General features: G+C 46.5%; 1 protein-coding gene across 1 annotated transcript; it reads right to left on the bottom strand.

Annotated features, from left to right (window-relative positions):
- Positions 1-6,956: 6,956 nt before the first annotated feature.
- Positions 6,957-12,462, bottom strand: LOC144165023 (uncharacterized). The gene is made up of 4 exons (XM_077695189.1): positions 12,299-12,462; positions 11,491-11,646; positions 10,107-10,216; positions 6,957-8,722 (listed from the first exon to the last, which is right to left on the bottom strand). Exons 1-4 carry the CDS (start codon positions 12,351-12,353, stop codon positions 8,555-8,557), a joined length of 489 nt encoding a protein of 162 aa, XP_077551315.1. The 5' UTR covers positions 12,354-12,462; the 3' UTR covers positions 6,957-8,554.
- Positions 12,463-15,132: the final 2,670 nt, after the last annotated feature.

Raw genomic sequence — 15,132 nt, 5'->3', positions numbered from 1 at the left:
TAATCGGCACTAGCCTAAAGATATGCTACATTGTGCAAATATAAACCGGCCATGCTCTGAATGAGGGCCAGCAAATGACTGAAAAGAACATCATGTATGCGCACAGATTGGCAGTTTGAAAGTTGCTTATTGTACACCTCAGCCGAGCGGCCAATTTCGCCATTACTAAGCAGCTGGGATGAATGCCTTTCAGCCACCTCTGTAGCCAGCGCAGATGCAGCGTTGTGCATCAGAGTCCTCGTGCTTCGGATTTTCCACGCGGGAAATTTCACCAGCACCTGCAGTGGAAAGAAAAGAAAACACGGGAAAATATTAGTGAAACACTTCTTTTTTAAAGGCCAATGTCAAATCAATCAGGCCTTTTGTCTAGCCGTGCCAACGTTCCTCGTGAGAAAGGGTGTTTCAGTTTCCCTTTCAAAGAAAAAAAAAACATCATGAAAACAATGCCCCTTTGAAGGACGCAAGACAATGTATGTAAGGTTAAAGGGGCACTGATACAAAAAATTTGCATCTTGTTTTTTTTTTGTTGCGATAAGTAGCTAGTGACCTACTTATAACCTGTAGAAACCTCATTTGCTTCAGCGTGCGACGGTTGTTTAATTAGAGGCATTTTCAATGCGGCCCGTCGCAGTTTCGGTTTCAGCGAGTGCCGCGAAACGATGGATTTTGTGGATTTTGTGTGAACAAAGCTGACCACGTGACCGTCGGAGGGATATCACAGAGCAGAGCCGCCGTAGCACTGTCGAATCCGCATCGACGGCAGTTTCTGCAAATGCCCCCACGTACTGATCTCGTGAGGCGCTTAATTAAAAAGCGACCGTGGATGTGACGCAGGCGCTGCGAGTGCAAATGCTACCGCGCCTAAAGAACGACGTGCGACGCTCGAGACGGTGGGTGGCAAGACGCGCGCTGGGAGCAGCCAGCCGGTCTGCCTACAGGTCCGCCTACAGATGTGTTCGGCTTAGCACTGCGGCGGATATTCCAGTGCCGCTCTCGTAAGCGGTGCAGATGACAATTTTTAATGCAACCCGCCATCGCATCATTAACTCCTTTCTCATGTAAGCCACCATGGTCGGAACTTGGGGACAATTTCGTGCAGCGGTAACAAGCTATCACTCGAGCTACCTGCGCCGGCCTGGGCCACTTCGCGGCCGTGGCCGCCGCCTGCACAGCGACCGTGCGGCTAGCTCAGTGGGCTTTTCGTGCCTCCGGCGCGTTTTCGCATCCAGTGGTAATTAACAGTAATAGAAACAGAGTGCCTGGAATCGCTGTAGAACTTTGGTCGCGGCAGCTGCCCGATGAGCTGACGAAATCACGGCGCCTCCGCCACCGCCGCCAACGATCGGGTCGTTCGTTCTCGAAGCAGAAGCTCCACCCTCCGGCCCTCCGATTGGAGCGGCGAGCCGGACGAGCCGGCGAAAAACGCCGGCAGTGCGGAAGCGGCAAACACAAACTCGTGACGTGTTTGGACGTTGTTTATTTACACAATATCCTCGGGATGTCGATTGCGCGTGGTCCTCTGCTGTCTGCTCGGTTGCGTTTCGCACACTTTAAAATTGATTTTAAATATGTTCTAGGCTGTATTCGCCGCTGATATTTTGCAGATGATGTATATGTGTTCCCACCAATCTATCTCCGAAGTTATCTCGCCTTCAAAATTTTGTGTCAGTGCCCCTTTAAGCATAGTTTCTATTGCCATGCGGCATTGGATCTTCAATACCATTATAAAGAAAGGATGGGGGTGGGGGGGGCGGGGCTTATGTTTGGACATTGTCTAGGGATAAAAATTAGCGAAAAAAAGACACAACTAGGATAACAATGTTACCAAACTTGCAACAGTGTTCTTAGCGTTACGCTACTTCTCTTTCTTAAGGGCTTGAGTTAACTTGAAATGGCAATTGTAGTTTTTCAACTAACTTGGGGAAAATATTCGCAAGTTCCGCGGCATATAGAGGGCGCGCCGGTCAACCCAGCGATTCCAATATGGCGGCCCAAGAGGTGATCGGAGGCGCATTGTAGCGCTGCGGCTGTACACCCCGATCATCTACGAGTATCCGATCTGTCGTCATTTCTGGACCATGTTGCCCTTCACGCGCTCATTGTCGTGGGGCGACGTAATGAGGCACGTAGGAGCCTCGGACAAACGAATCCGGTGCTACACCGAGGGCGAAGCGGTGCTGGATGCGGGACACTTGGTGTGTTGTGGCGTGAAATGCCAGGAGGCGTCATCCGTTAAAGTACAAGGCCTTTGCCTTCAAACTTCGGCCTTGAAAAGGAAGCCGCACGAGCTGGAGTTCGTGTACGGCAACGACGGCTCACTGAAGGTATGTAAATGTCGTTGTTATCGCTAATGCTAGCCACACGAGCGAACGCATTGGAGTCCGCACACAAAGGCTCGCGGCTTTGAAAACAGGCTCTCCCGCATTTGTAAGTGACGTTTTGCTGCGCGCCTGTTTGTTCCCTGGGTAGAGGAATAGATGTGATACTGTTTTCTTTTTTGTTTTTTAATACCCTGCTGCCTTACCGCACTGTTTTTTAATACCCTGCTGCTTTACCGCACAGCGCGCACGACTTGCACGTGCAGATTGAAACGCACTGTCCGGAGCTGCACGAGCTGATCTGACGAATTAGGCCCGTTCAAACTTGCGACGAAAGCGAGCGAAAGCGACGGGAATTCTGTCGCGCGAAGAAAATTGGTCCCTGCTATTCGACAAAACCATAATCGCGCGACAAAGCGACGGAATTCCCGTCGCTTTCGCTCGTATTCGTCGCAAGTGTGAACGGGACTTGATTCGTTTTTAATTATCTAGCGCGGCAGAGAATTTTAACTAAACAGTGCTTTTTTTTGTCTCATAAGTCTCTTTATGGCTTCGATTCGGTACAATCAGGATATCCATGCCCCATTTACACTGCGATTAACCGATCTTTATCCGACATCTACAAATTTTGCAACGCCGGTGTTTTTCGACGGGTTAGCTCACATCTACGGCGTTTACACTTGACTGAAAACGATCCGGAACACGAAGTATTTTTTTTATTATGGTTGCTGGCTTCCGGTTTCCGTAGTGATGGCTTTTTTTTTCCCAGGCCCACTGTTCCTGCAAAGCAGGAAATTCAGAGAGATGCAAGCACCTGATCGCTATGCTGATGTTTGTGTACAGGTAAGTACTATGAAGTCGTTGCCATTTTTTTTTCTAAGTTGATTCACAACAATTACATCTAAGTGCATAAGTAGAGCTCAGTTAAATGAAGAGCTAAATCAAACTTATCACAGAGCTTGAGTCAGGCAAGCTTGCTGTTGTGTACAAGGGTGTCAAATTGCCAGCACAACGCTGTCCCTGCTACTTCATTGTAGTAGCGAGCACCTGAAACCCGCAGTAGTTAACCGGTGTGTTACAACTTCGGATTTGCCGCCACATGTCAACTGGTTCCAAAGTGCCTTCGTGGCACTTGTGTTTTGATCTCGCCGTCCAGCAGCAAGATGCGCTATAATAAAATATGTCTTAAAATGTGAAAGGCTTCGTTGAGGACTTGAACTGTTCCAGCATTTGTTAACGAGTCTAAGCGGACAGGAACACCAATAAATTCCACATACAAAAGGCTGCGACAGTGATCCTTGCGTCGAGCAAGAGTTGATAAACAAGCAGCATCACTGCTGGTAATTACCAAAAATGCCGCCGTCTGTCAGTTTCGTCATGATAAAGGTCCAGTGCAACCTGCAACTCATTTTCTTGGAAATGCAAATGCTGTATTGTGCTTGTCTTGCATGTGTCCTTGAATTGAGGTCGTCGATGCTGTGGTTATTTTTGGAGTCAGCCAGGCTGATGCTGGCAATAAAAGTAAAGGCAGAAAATGATAACTGAAGATTTGTTTGCCATTTGTAGAGGTGTAGTTACTAAGTTACCTTAGAGGTAAATTCCACAACGGTTCGAAGTCTGTGGGGAAGGCCTTCACCCTGCGGGAGACGTAAATAGGCTGACAATGTGAAAAGTACATAAAATTGCTCTTGTTAATGCCGAAATTTTCTTATTTAACAGGACCGGTCTCCAGAACTTGGAGCAGCTAACATGCACCGACATGGAACAAGCCTGGGGCAAGCTTCGGTCGGAGCCCCTCTACGAAGCAAAAGAGCTCAACCAGCTTTGTCATGTACAGCCGTTGCCACGAATGCGCCTGGATGAAGACGAAAAAGCAGCCGTAAGAAATCGGCTCATGGCAGCCATTCCACAGAGTGCACTCGCACTGCACTACCACGGCAGGCTTCATTGCAATGCTGCTGTGGAAGCACCTGATGACGCAACCGCTCAGGAACATTCCCTGCTGATGCACATGGCAAGTGATCGTGTAAGGGTGTACAGAGAGCTAATGTTCCACGATGTTGCCTTTGGTGATTGCACACGGTTCAAAGTGTATAAATATTCGGAACAAGACCTGACCTTTGCAGAAAAGGAGTTTTACCGTACTTATGTGCAGGTAACAGAGGAGCAATCTCTGAGAATATGCGCGGAGACAAGGGGCCAGGATAACACCAAATGGCAGAGAGAGAGGAAGGTGCGCCTTACAGGAAGTACATGTCGCGCGTACTTCACATATGTTCCAAAGAAAGGTCGCACATGGGAAGACAAAGTGGCAAACATGCTAGAGAGCAGATTTAGTGGAAATGATGCCACAAGGTATGGCAAGAGCTGTGAAGGGCTGGCCATTCACGAATACACAAGGCTCACTAACAATGCTGTGAACAAGCTCGGCCTTGTGGTCAATCTACTTGTATCATGGCTCGGATACAGCCCTGATGGTGTCGTGTTCAGAGGGAGCCAGCCCGACATTCTCCTTGAGGTAAAGAGCCCGGAGCAAGGGAAAACTCGAAAAGCGGTCGAACTTGCTGAAGAAAAAAAGCTTTCCTATGTGAAGCAGGATGGAGAAAACTTTGTTGTTAACCGCAACCATGCGTACTTTTCGCAAGTGCAATTGGGCATGTTTCTCCTTGACCTGGTTACCACACACTTCATGGTGTACTCAGCTGTGGAGCCGCTCATTTTAACAGTGAAGAGGTGTGACACGCACATAGATGAGCTTCTCCGAAGGCTTCAGTTTGTGTACTTTAAGCACGTTTTGCCAAGCCTTGCAGCCTTGGCTTAGTGTGTGTGATGTTGTGTGTGTGTGTGATGTGTGTGTCCAGCGTATGCAGTGACTGGGAGAGATGAGGCTACTGACTCTTCCTATTGCTAAATCGCAACTGCAAATAATTTTTATGTTGCAAGTAGTGTAACAGTCTTGTGCATTTTTTTACTTTTTCTGTCAGTGTGAATGTCAGCCATTTTTCGGTTCTCCTTACAGGGAGACTGAAGTGACTTGTAAACATTGCGGGATTACCAGCGCAAAGTGTATTCCGGAGTCCCTAGGCCATGTTTCGACTATGCTGGGTGCGTTTACGCAAATTTATTTAGTAGAAAAATCAATTAGAAAAAGCTATCCTGCTCTGCATCCTCGCCCATTTTCTGTGGTGTTTTGGTGTGACGTCAAGAAAAAAATGACTTGGCTTGACTGCGCTACTGCACAGCTCGCCGGCCTACCAACAGAGTCAGTCGGCCCAGCGTTTAGTCCGCCGGCCGCCGGCGGGTCATCAGAATTCGCTCGCTCAGTTGAAACTAAGCCACAACACGTTTGTGAATAGAAGAATGTGCCTTTCTTTACTTTGTTAGTTTATACACTGCATCAAACTCCAAGTCCAGGTCACTCTGCACAAGGGCACATGCGACGCTTCGCTGACTGGTGTGCTAGTAGGAAAATCTAAGGCCAATTGAAGGCGGGGGAAGAGTCAGCCTTAACGTTCATTACTCCACGAGCGAGTTTGCAGAACGCGTAGACTGGCGCGCTAGCGAGTTTACGTTGGGGTGCTGGTGCCATAAGCACCGACTGCTTGTGGGCAGTGGGCACAGTCCCGAATCAGCCGACCCTTGGCCTGGTACGAACACGCTTTTTACGATACAGGCATGAGCCAAGCTCCAAAGATGGGGGAAAAGCACATGGCTTTTGAGCGTGTGCAGTGGCGCGGAGGGCTTTCATCTGCTGCGTAGGCCTCGGCTAGTGATTGCTACGATTCCAAGCCATCCTGGTTACTAAGGCTTAGGTGAGGCATTTTACAGCCGACATGACAGAAGCACGGTATGGCAATTATTGAGATATTGAGAATGTCCATCCAACGATAACGTCGGATGCCAAGCATGCTGTTTCACACAACCTAAGCTTGTATGAATGGTAGTCTTGGACAGCGTCCAATCATGTAGTACCTTTACCTGACGTCACTGCGGTTAGTTTGTGCAGCCGCCGCAGACCGCGCATGGTAGTTTTTCTTCTTTCAGGCTTTATAAAATATACGGTTTTGTTGCCCTGATAAATGATGAAAAGTGTGTTCATTTGAGCCGGTCTACGTAGTGCAAGCAAAAACAGGAGCTTAAAAAATTCACTTCGGTGTCCCATTCGGTGTCACTTCGGTGTCCCACTACCTATTTTTGTTTTGCACTCACCCTGCTTTTCCCCTTATATTCTCCCCAAAGAAACTCTTGTGTATGCTGCTGTTTGAATCAACTGCTGTTCTATTCTGTGATACTGCCTCAAGGACAATCATTGTATTGATGTCAAGTAAGGGTATCTTAAGCTGTGATAAATATACTAATTATTTTTGTTTTGCTTTTTGATTTTGCATTCACCCTTTTTTTCCCCATATCATTTTCTCCCCAAAGGAACTCTTGTGTATGCTGCTGTTTGAATCAACTGCTGTTCTATTTTGTGATGCTGCCTCAAGGACAATCATTTAATTGATGTCAAGTAGAGGTATTTTAAGCTGTGATAAATATACTAATTCTGTCCCAAAAAATGTGTGGTATGTGCTTTCTACAATATTTCCATTGAGCAAAGATAGTTTTAGTGAATTTCTTCTGAGTGATGTGCTGCATACTTTTGAGGCTTTATTTTGAAATCTAAAGCATAAAAGAACACCAGTGCAAGGGAAAGCAAAGGTAGTACTGGTGCATTCTCTACATTTATAACTTCACACATCAATATCTTTGGGAAAAAATAAAGCACATAATTTTGTGGGCACTGTTTTTAGGAATACATAACGCGAGCAGCTCAATTGGAGCACGAGGCTCTTTAAAAAACATGGCAACGATGAGTGTGTTAGTAGCACTATATGATGAGAGAGCATTAGTTGACAAAATATTCACAGAGCTATCGGTGTTGAAGAGAGTTGTGGTGGTACTTGTTCAGATAAAAATGTGCAATAGAGATGACTCGAACAATGAATGCATTTGAGAATTAGGTCAGCCTTGGCTGTGTTTCAAAAATGCTGGTGTGTTCATAATTTGCTGCACATTAAAGATCCGCAGGTGGACAAAATTAAACCAGAGCCCTCCACTACGGCGCACCTCATCGCTTGCGTTGCGTCGGTGCGTTAAACCCTACAATCAATCAATCAATTTACGGGTGTCTTAATACAGACTTCAATGGACGCTTGACGGGACCAAATCCTACACTTTGAATTATCCATAAACTCAAATTATTGAAGTTTGAACTACCGAACTTTTACTGCCATGATGTGAATAGATACTAAGATACTAGTCATTCTTTTACTGCATGGTCACTGACTCATTTGCATTCAAAAACCTCTTATCAGCAAGAATGGGGCTCGACAGATTCACAATGCCAGCAATTGTGATCAGTATGTGGTCAAGAGCGCCGACCATTTCCCAGGGCACGGGCCCTTTCAGAACTTTGAAAAGCTTCATTCGCTGAATAGCCCTCTCTACGTGGACCCGTGCCCTGGCGATTCTCACTGTTTTATTAGCTTCTGCTGAAGAAAACTGGGTCGCATTGCGGAGAAAAGGAGGCTGCACAACACCCAGTCCACGCTTTCCACACATGTCGTCAATGTTGAAACCCTTGTCAATCATGACATCATCTTCAAAGCTGGAAAGCTCATCTAAAACATGGGATTGTTTTACAGACGCTTTGTCAGAAGTTTTGCCTCCGAAGCCATTACTCACAAACGTTATCAGCCCACCAGGTGACACTCCCACCAGAACCTTGGCAGTGTGTCGGCCTTTATAGTGAGAGCATGTCAAGATGCGACATGATGCGCAGTGAGACTTCTCCAGCTCAACCTCAGTGCAGTCTAGGACGACACGTACTTCCTGGTAGCCCTCGAAGCACCGAGGAAGATTTCTGGAAACTTCCTCCTTACTGAGCCATGGAATGGCAGCCTCAAGAACAGCAGAAAGAGCTTGTAAAGTGCCATAAAAATGCCTGTGCACGGTTGTTTTGCTGACACCGAACAACAATGCCAGGCATATAAATGACAGACACGTTTTTATCCGAACAAGCACCAGCACAACTCTCTCTAACACCGACAGCTCTGTGGCCATCTTGTCAACTAATGCTGCCTCGTCAGATAGTGCAACTAACGCACTCACCGACTCAATGCCTGTAAAGGCACGAACTGCAGCATCGGTTGTCAATAAGTCTACCAACTTCATCTTATGCTTTTTAAAGCTCTCTACATCCACTTGCACACATTTGTGATCGTAGCTAGGGTGGCACTGGGACAGCAGAAGGAGTGCTTCCACTGCCTCATCTTCTGTATGACGTCGGTAGCCATCTCGGGGTCCAGTTCTGGCTCCATCATCGCACCGCTCGGTCCTGCATCCGGCTGGGCTTCTTCCACCTGGATTTAGAAGAGAGGGTTGAAAGCAGGCCAGGGGAAAAAAGAACACCAAAATGGTAGGAATGCCGGTGAACTTGAGACAGCTTTGGTTCAAAGTTAATGGGCCTAATTCAGAATAAAAACAGCTCTGAAAAGGCGCCGTACTGCCTACTAACATGAACAACCAAAATCTATGCAACAGGCAGTAGACGCTGTAAGTAGCAGCAGCAAACTGGACAAAGAAAAATGAACGCCAGAAAAAAAACGGGGGTAACGATTACTACACTCTCGATTGCAAAATTTGTGCGCAGTGTGAACTGCAGTCTTCACACTCACGGTGCACAGTTGCTACATTTTAAGAAGTGATGGAGTGATCACGAACACATGGTGGCGTGCGCTACTCTGTTGTTACCTCACAGCGCGTCACCATTACCAATTATGTTGTAAATCGTGTTTGAACCTTTTGTGCAAATGTCACGTGGTTCGGATGAGCCACGCAGCACGTGCTGGGTTTCTGTGCTGCGGCCTCTGCATACTGTCCTTCCTCCTCACACTTTCGCCATACTTTAATCCTCTGCTTTCCTGTGGGCCCACATTTGGTGGCATCTTCATTCTCTTGGTTATTTTGCACTGCACTGCATCTTGCGCCGCCTTGGCATACACCCTCCCCCTCACACTTGCTCTATTTTCCTTCTGTCCGGTTTTCCCTTCGTTTGCTCGGTTACGTGGCCGAAGCAGTTGCCAAATCACAGTAATGGACATTTAAGTGCTGTGCACTGCAAAGCAAAGTGCCTGCTTTGCTCGCTGTAAAAAAAAATTAAGCGGCTGCTGTGCTAAGTGGCTTTGCTGCCCTATTCATCAAGCCTCAGTGTAGACTGATTAATTGATTGTAGGGTTTAACGCGCCGATGCAATGCACGGGATGAGAAGCGTCGTAGTGCAGAGCTGCGGATTAATTTTGACCACCTGGGGATCTTTAACGTGCGCCAAAATCTTGTACACACGAGCATTTTTGTTTTTTGCCTCCATCAAAAAAGCGGCCAGGAATCGAACCCGCGACCTCGTGCTCAGCAGCAGAACACCTTATCCACTGAGCCACCGCAGCGGGTAAGCCTCAGTGCAGACGCTTCGGTGTCGCTACCTTAGCATGCTGCTTCTCACGTAGGGTTTATAAGATTTCCTTGGCACCAAGTGAGCGGTAGACTATCATGTTTTCAGGTTTGAGAATTTATGGGCTACAAACTTAAAAACTGCCACAGCAACATGCAGGGAAATCATTGTGATGCAAGGAACATGCAGGGAAATAAAATGGAGTGTTAAAATACAGTAACAACTGTTTCTGCGGTAGAAATTTCATAAAACCTTCACGTTTCGCCACTTTCCTGGCAGTTCCGTGTTTTACTCACCAACTGCAGTGTCCCTGTCTGTGGCTGTGTTGTTTCTGCTTGTGCAAGTCGTTCATCCAGCTCCTCAGGAGATTGCTGCTTGCTGCTCCCTTTACTTTCCAACAGCGTCCCTGTGCAAGGCATGTTTACATATATAGCACACACGCACAAAACAATGATCAGGTACTGACTTCACTCGAATTTTTTGGGTGGAAATTGAAATGAAATATTTTTTTGCAGTACCCCCACAGTTTGCCTAGTGACAGCACTGCATTTGCCAACAGTACCTGATTTGTCTGTGACGTAGGAAAGTGCAGTTTTATAAAGTAAACACTATAATTTGCTTGCTGGTATCTATGGCACAGAGGCTTTAGAAGTCTTTTGACCGTAGGGGAGGGGGTAAGACCACCTTGTGATGATAACAATGAAAATTATTTTTATCCGTAAGGACACTTTTTATTTTTCTGCTACTCGGAATTTAGGCGTGGCAATCTTTCACCTCTTTACAGTTCGATTTATTTGAAGTAACAACTTTTGATCCACTCCGACCATACACATAGCGCAATTAGGGCTATTGTTAAGGCACAAGTCTTATATGCCTCTTGCAGAGGTGTCATTGAAAAGAACTGGGCCGAAACTCGACCCGAAACTTGAGGACATAAAAGCAAGAGCATGAAACGACAGTTGTTATGGTGTATGCCTGTTAAAGCACATACACATCTCAATGAATGCAGTGCCTTGAGGCACTGTTCTCAACTGTGTTCTGACGACGACGACAAGTAGAGTGCCTCAAGCCAGGCGAGCAGAATGCCAGTGCAGCAAATGGTGTGCAAGGGCCACCGATTATTGGCCGAGTTGTAGGAGGCACAAAATGTGAAAGCGTTCACCTTCATGTCTCTAAAGCAGCAAAGGACACCTGGAAGTTTTTTGTCTGTTCAAGGAAAAGCAATTGTACCTGTGCGCAGCACTCAAAATGCCCTTTCAAACACCTTCACACATGCTAGAATCAACACCTCAGAGGAAGGAAATCATTTCTTCCCAGACAAGAATGTCAAACTTCTGAAGGTGGAAATGTGTCAGTAACAAGTGATGAGAAAAGAACCAGGTGAATGGACAATTAAATGGAGCTGTCACTTGCCTAATCGGGCTGAGACCTGTGTGCAGACCCCCCCTTCTTTTTGGCAACAGTAGCTGGTGAAGCACCCCCTAAACCCCTATCCCAAAGCTTGTATTACGGCAGACGAAACAACACAAGGAAAAGTGGGGAGTAATAGGCAATTCAATCTATTCGTTGTCTATTAAAGCTTTACATTATATGAAACCGTAGTCGAAATTCTACATTTCCTTGAATAAAATAATTTCCTGTTGGAACGCTACGTTCACTCTCAGCTCAAAAGTGGCATACTCTGCTTGTTCCTGGAAGATGCACGCGAAGAGCGGGCTGTCGATGCTTGAGCTCTCATCAAGTCTGGCTTGCCATGGCTTCTCAAGGGCAGGCACCGGGATGGCACAGCATTTTTCTTTAACTTTCTCCGGACAGGGGTCCAATTTTGCTGGTAGCCTGAAAAAGTAGTGCATTATTGAAGCAGCAACTCAAGCTTATGAAATTTCGCATGCCAAGGCACTTCTGTTTACTGCACCCACCCTAGCTTCTCTCAATTCAAAGGGAAATAACAGTGACAAATGCAGCCGCGTGGCTTTCTTAAAAGCCCTAAGGGCTTTTATCCCAGAAAAATCTTCGGTAGTTTTATTCGGATCTCTTATTTACCTGTACAGTATCACGCAACATTAATTATTCCTGTAGACGTTCTTTATTTTGTTAAATTGCCAAGCAACACCGCAATAAAATCAGGTGTCCGCGCTACGTTGGCGCCTGTAGAATATTGTTAGCACAGCTTGGCCTTGTGCGTGTACAAAGGAACGGCACGACGAGCGCCATCGCTGCTAGACGCTGGGAGGTTTGTGAGACCTCTTGGCGTGTAAAAATAGAAAAATACCAAAGAAAAGATAGTTTTGCTCGCTTTCTCTGTATCTCTCGACTAGCGATAAAACCTCGCAGCCTCCTCGCTAGTCTGGGACTGATAATCGAAGTCCCACGGTAACATACTGCGCAAAAGGCCCGGCGCCCGCACTGAGAACACTGCCAGTTATTCGCGCATGCACGTTTGCCACATTACAACCCATACAACAATCACATGTGTATCACTGCTTACCCGTCCCGCTCCAGAAGAAGTCGTTGTTCACGAAGTGCTCGCTGCACACAACCATTGCCGGCGTCACAGGTTTGCCGATCCGCAGTTTTACGGTCCATTCTTTCTTCAGTCGGTCGTCGCGCGGAAACGAATGCAGGCTTATTTTGTTAGTAACCGCTCGGTTCTTGCACTGCGGCACGGAACACATTAGATTGCTTTTAAATTTACGAGCCATCGCACACAATTCATGAAACAACACGAATCTCCACGGTCACGCTATGATGGCGCGTCGGTGGCTTCGCCGTTGATCACCTCTGCGGCGCCATCGCTTGCGGCCGCTAAGCGGCGCCACCATCTACGGAACTTACGAATTAGTGAAACACTTCTTTTTTAGAGGCAAATGTCAAATCAATCAGGCCTTTTCTCTAGCCGTGCCAACATTCCTCGTTAGCAAGGGTATTTCAGTTTCCCCTTCAAAGAAAAAAAACCACAATGAAAACAATGCCCCTTTGAAGGACGCAAGACAATGTATGTAAGGTTAAGCATAGTTTATATTGCCATGCGGCATTGGATCTTCAATACCATTGTAAAGAAATGATGGTGGGGGGTGGAGGCTTATGTTTGGACATTGTCTAAGGCTAAAATTTAGCGAAAAAAAGACACAGCTAAGATAACAACGTCACCAAACTTGGAACAAAGTTCTTAGCGTTACGCTACTTCTCTTTCTTAAGCGCTTGAGTTAACTTGAAATGGTGGCAATTGTAGTTTTTCAACTAACTTGGGAAAAACTGGTCTGTGACCTCACAGAACGCTAATAAAATAAGATATGTAGGAATCTTATAAACTATAATCATATTATGTGTTCCGTATTTCGGCGTCACCTTCTTCCGAGATTACGTTCTAAAAAATAGTGCGCAGCGAAACAGCTTAAAAATGAATGGGCAGTTTTGTAGTAGAAAGCTTACATAAAAGTCATTAGTGTAGAAACTTTGTAATCATCATCGCGGCACCGATGCGAATATCATCATCGGTGCCCGTAATCTCTCGTGAGCAGCTCTAGCTCGAGCTGCTTCATCTTTCTCCATCCGCCATCTTTGTAAATAGAAGCACCATCGCATCATCGGGACGTCGCGGCTATTGGTCTCTCCTTTTATTCTATATTTTGGTGCTGATAAACCCGGGAAGAAGGCCCAGTGCGATTCGGATTCATCCGAACTTTGGCCTACGAGAAGGAGGACCCCTCGAAGCCGACGACGGACCATTTGATGGACATATCGACGATGGTGCCACCGAAAGCAGACCGACGTGATGGCCAGATGACACGACGATGCAACCTCACCTCCGACGAGACTGCCCGATGGGTACAGAAACCAATGTTGTGAAAGGTGAGGTGCACGCTAGAGCTCATTGCATAATGGAAGATGCATTATCAGAACAGAGTATTCCTGTGTGTACGATGCGTCTTGACGAACTGAAAACAAAAAGGGAAGAAGTGCGGTTCACTACTCGAGAACTGCGCCGAGGCGCAGAAGCGGCACTACGGTTGATCACAGATACCGATGATGTTTACGATGGATTGAAGAGTTTTATGCGCCAGTTGAGAAAAACCTAAAATGCCTTAAGATCTCTAAACGACCTAATTGAACCATTCATCGACACTGACTCCCTGGATGTTGAATATGCCACCAACTTTGACTATGAAGATGAAATTACTTTTATCATGATCCGCTTATACTATCAACTGAAAACCAAGAAATCCGACACCCCAGAACAGTGCGAAATAATTGAGAAAGTGCATTCATCGGCCAACTTCGCGGAGTTTTTTACATTGACTGAACGGTGTTATGGCCAACATGATTTGAAAAACCCTGATGAAAAAGCTTTGACGACAGGAACTACGCATCTGTCAAATGTCCCGACCCAAGCAGACAGTGAGACGATGACCTGCTCTTTGACAGAAAGGGACGTTCAGACAAAAAATAGCAGGGTTTTGTGTTCCCTTCAAGAGTTCTCGGAAAAGAACCCGATTGAGACAGGCTCTCCACCTACTCGTGGAGCACTCGTCGTATTCCTTATGTGTGCCGACGAAACCCAAGGACACTTTTCCTCGGAAAAAGAAACGGCAAGATAAAAGAGGAATATTTGTCATAAGCAGGAAAGCGATGCCCGAAACTGAAGATCGAGATAGTGACATTTTCCGGAGACATCCTAAGATTGCCCCTACGCGAACACGACGCATTCTAGAGACAACAGTACACGGCAGACATCATCCGAAGGAAAAAAAGGCATCTGGCAGCAGTCGAACTGCGACACTACTGCAGAAACTGAGAAAGGACCGGCCGCATTCCAGACACTGTTTTCAGGGCGCAGTGAAAAAACCCGAAGAACTTACATCAGGGTACAAGACCGTTCAAGACGGGCTTCGAATTTCGACATGGCTTCGTGGACTGCGCCGACAGACTCGGCGCTTGCTCAGAAAACGGCCACACGGAGTGTTTCGCCGTCGGACTGCCACACTGTATCGAACTGGAATGAACATATGTACTCAACGGACACGGACTGACAAGAGATTCTTTGTGGCCGGGGAAGATGTAGAAACTTTGTAATCATCATCGCGGCACCGATGCGAATATCATCATCGGTGCCCGTAATCTCTCGTGAGCAGCTCTAGCTCGAGCTGCTTCATCTTTCTCCATCCGCCATCTTTGTAAATAGAAGCACCATCGCATCATCGGGACGTCGCGGCTATTGGTCTCTCCTTTTATTCTATAATTAGATTGGCGTAAGCACTCAACAATGCCTTAAAAGGAAGGGCAAAATAAGTTTATTTCGAAAAAAGAAATTTCAATCCGTCC

This window comes from Haemaphysalis longicornis, unplaced genomic scaffold, assembly GCF_048455015.1.
Source record: "Haemaphysalis longicornis isolate Haplotype H1 unplaced genomic scaffold, Haemaphysalis longicornis Haplotype H1 scaffold_14, whole genome shotgun sequence".
NCBI lineage: Eukaryota > Metazoa > Arthropoda > Arachnida > Ixodida > Ixodidae > Haemaphysalis > Haemaphysalis longicornis.
This window is presented reverse-complemented; position numbering and strand designations above follow the sequence as displayed.

Coding starts and splice junctions, on each gene's coding strand:
- LOC144165023 (XM_077695189.1), bottom strand. CDS start 12,353: ATGGTTGTGTGCAGCGAGCACTTCGTGAACAACGACTTCTTCTGGAGC. Junction 10,217..11,490: donor ATCTTCCAGGAACAAGCAGA/GTATGCCACTTT, acceptor TGCCTTGCACAG/GGACGCTGTTGGAAAGTAAA. Junction 8,723..10,106: donor AGACAGGGACACTGCAGTTG/GTGAGTAAAACA, acceptor TTCTAAATCCAG/GTGGAAGAAGCCCAGCCGGA.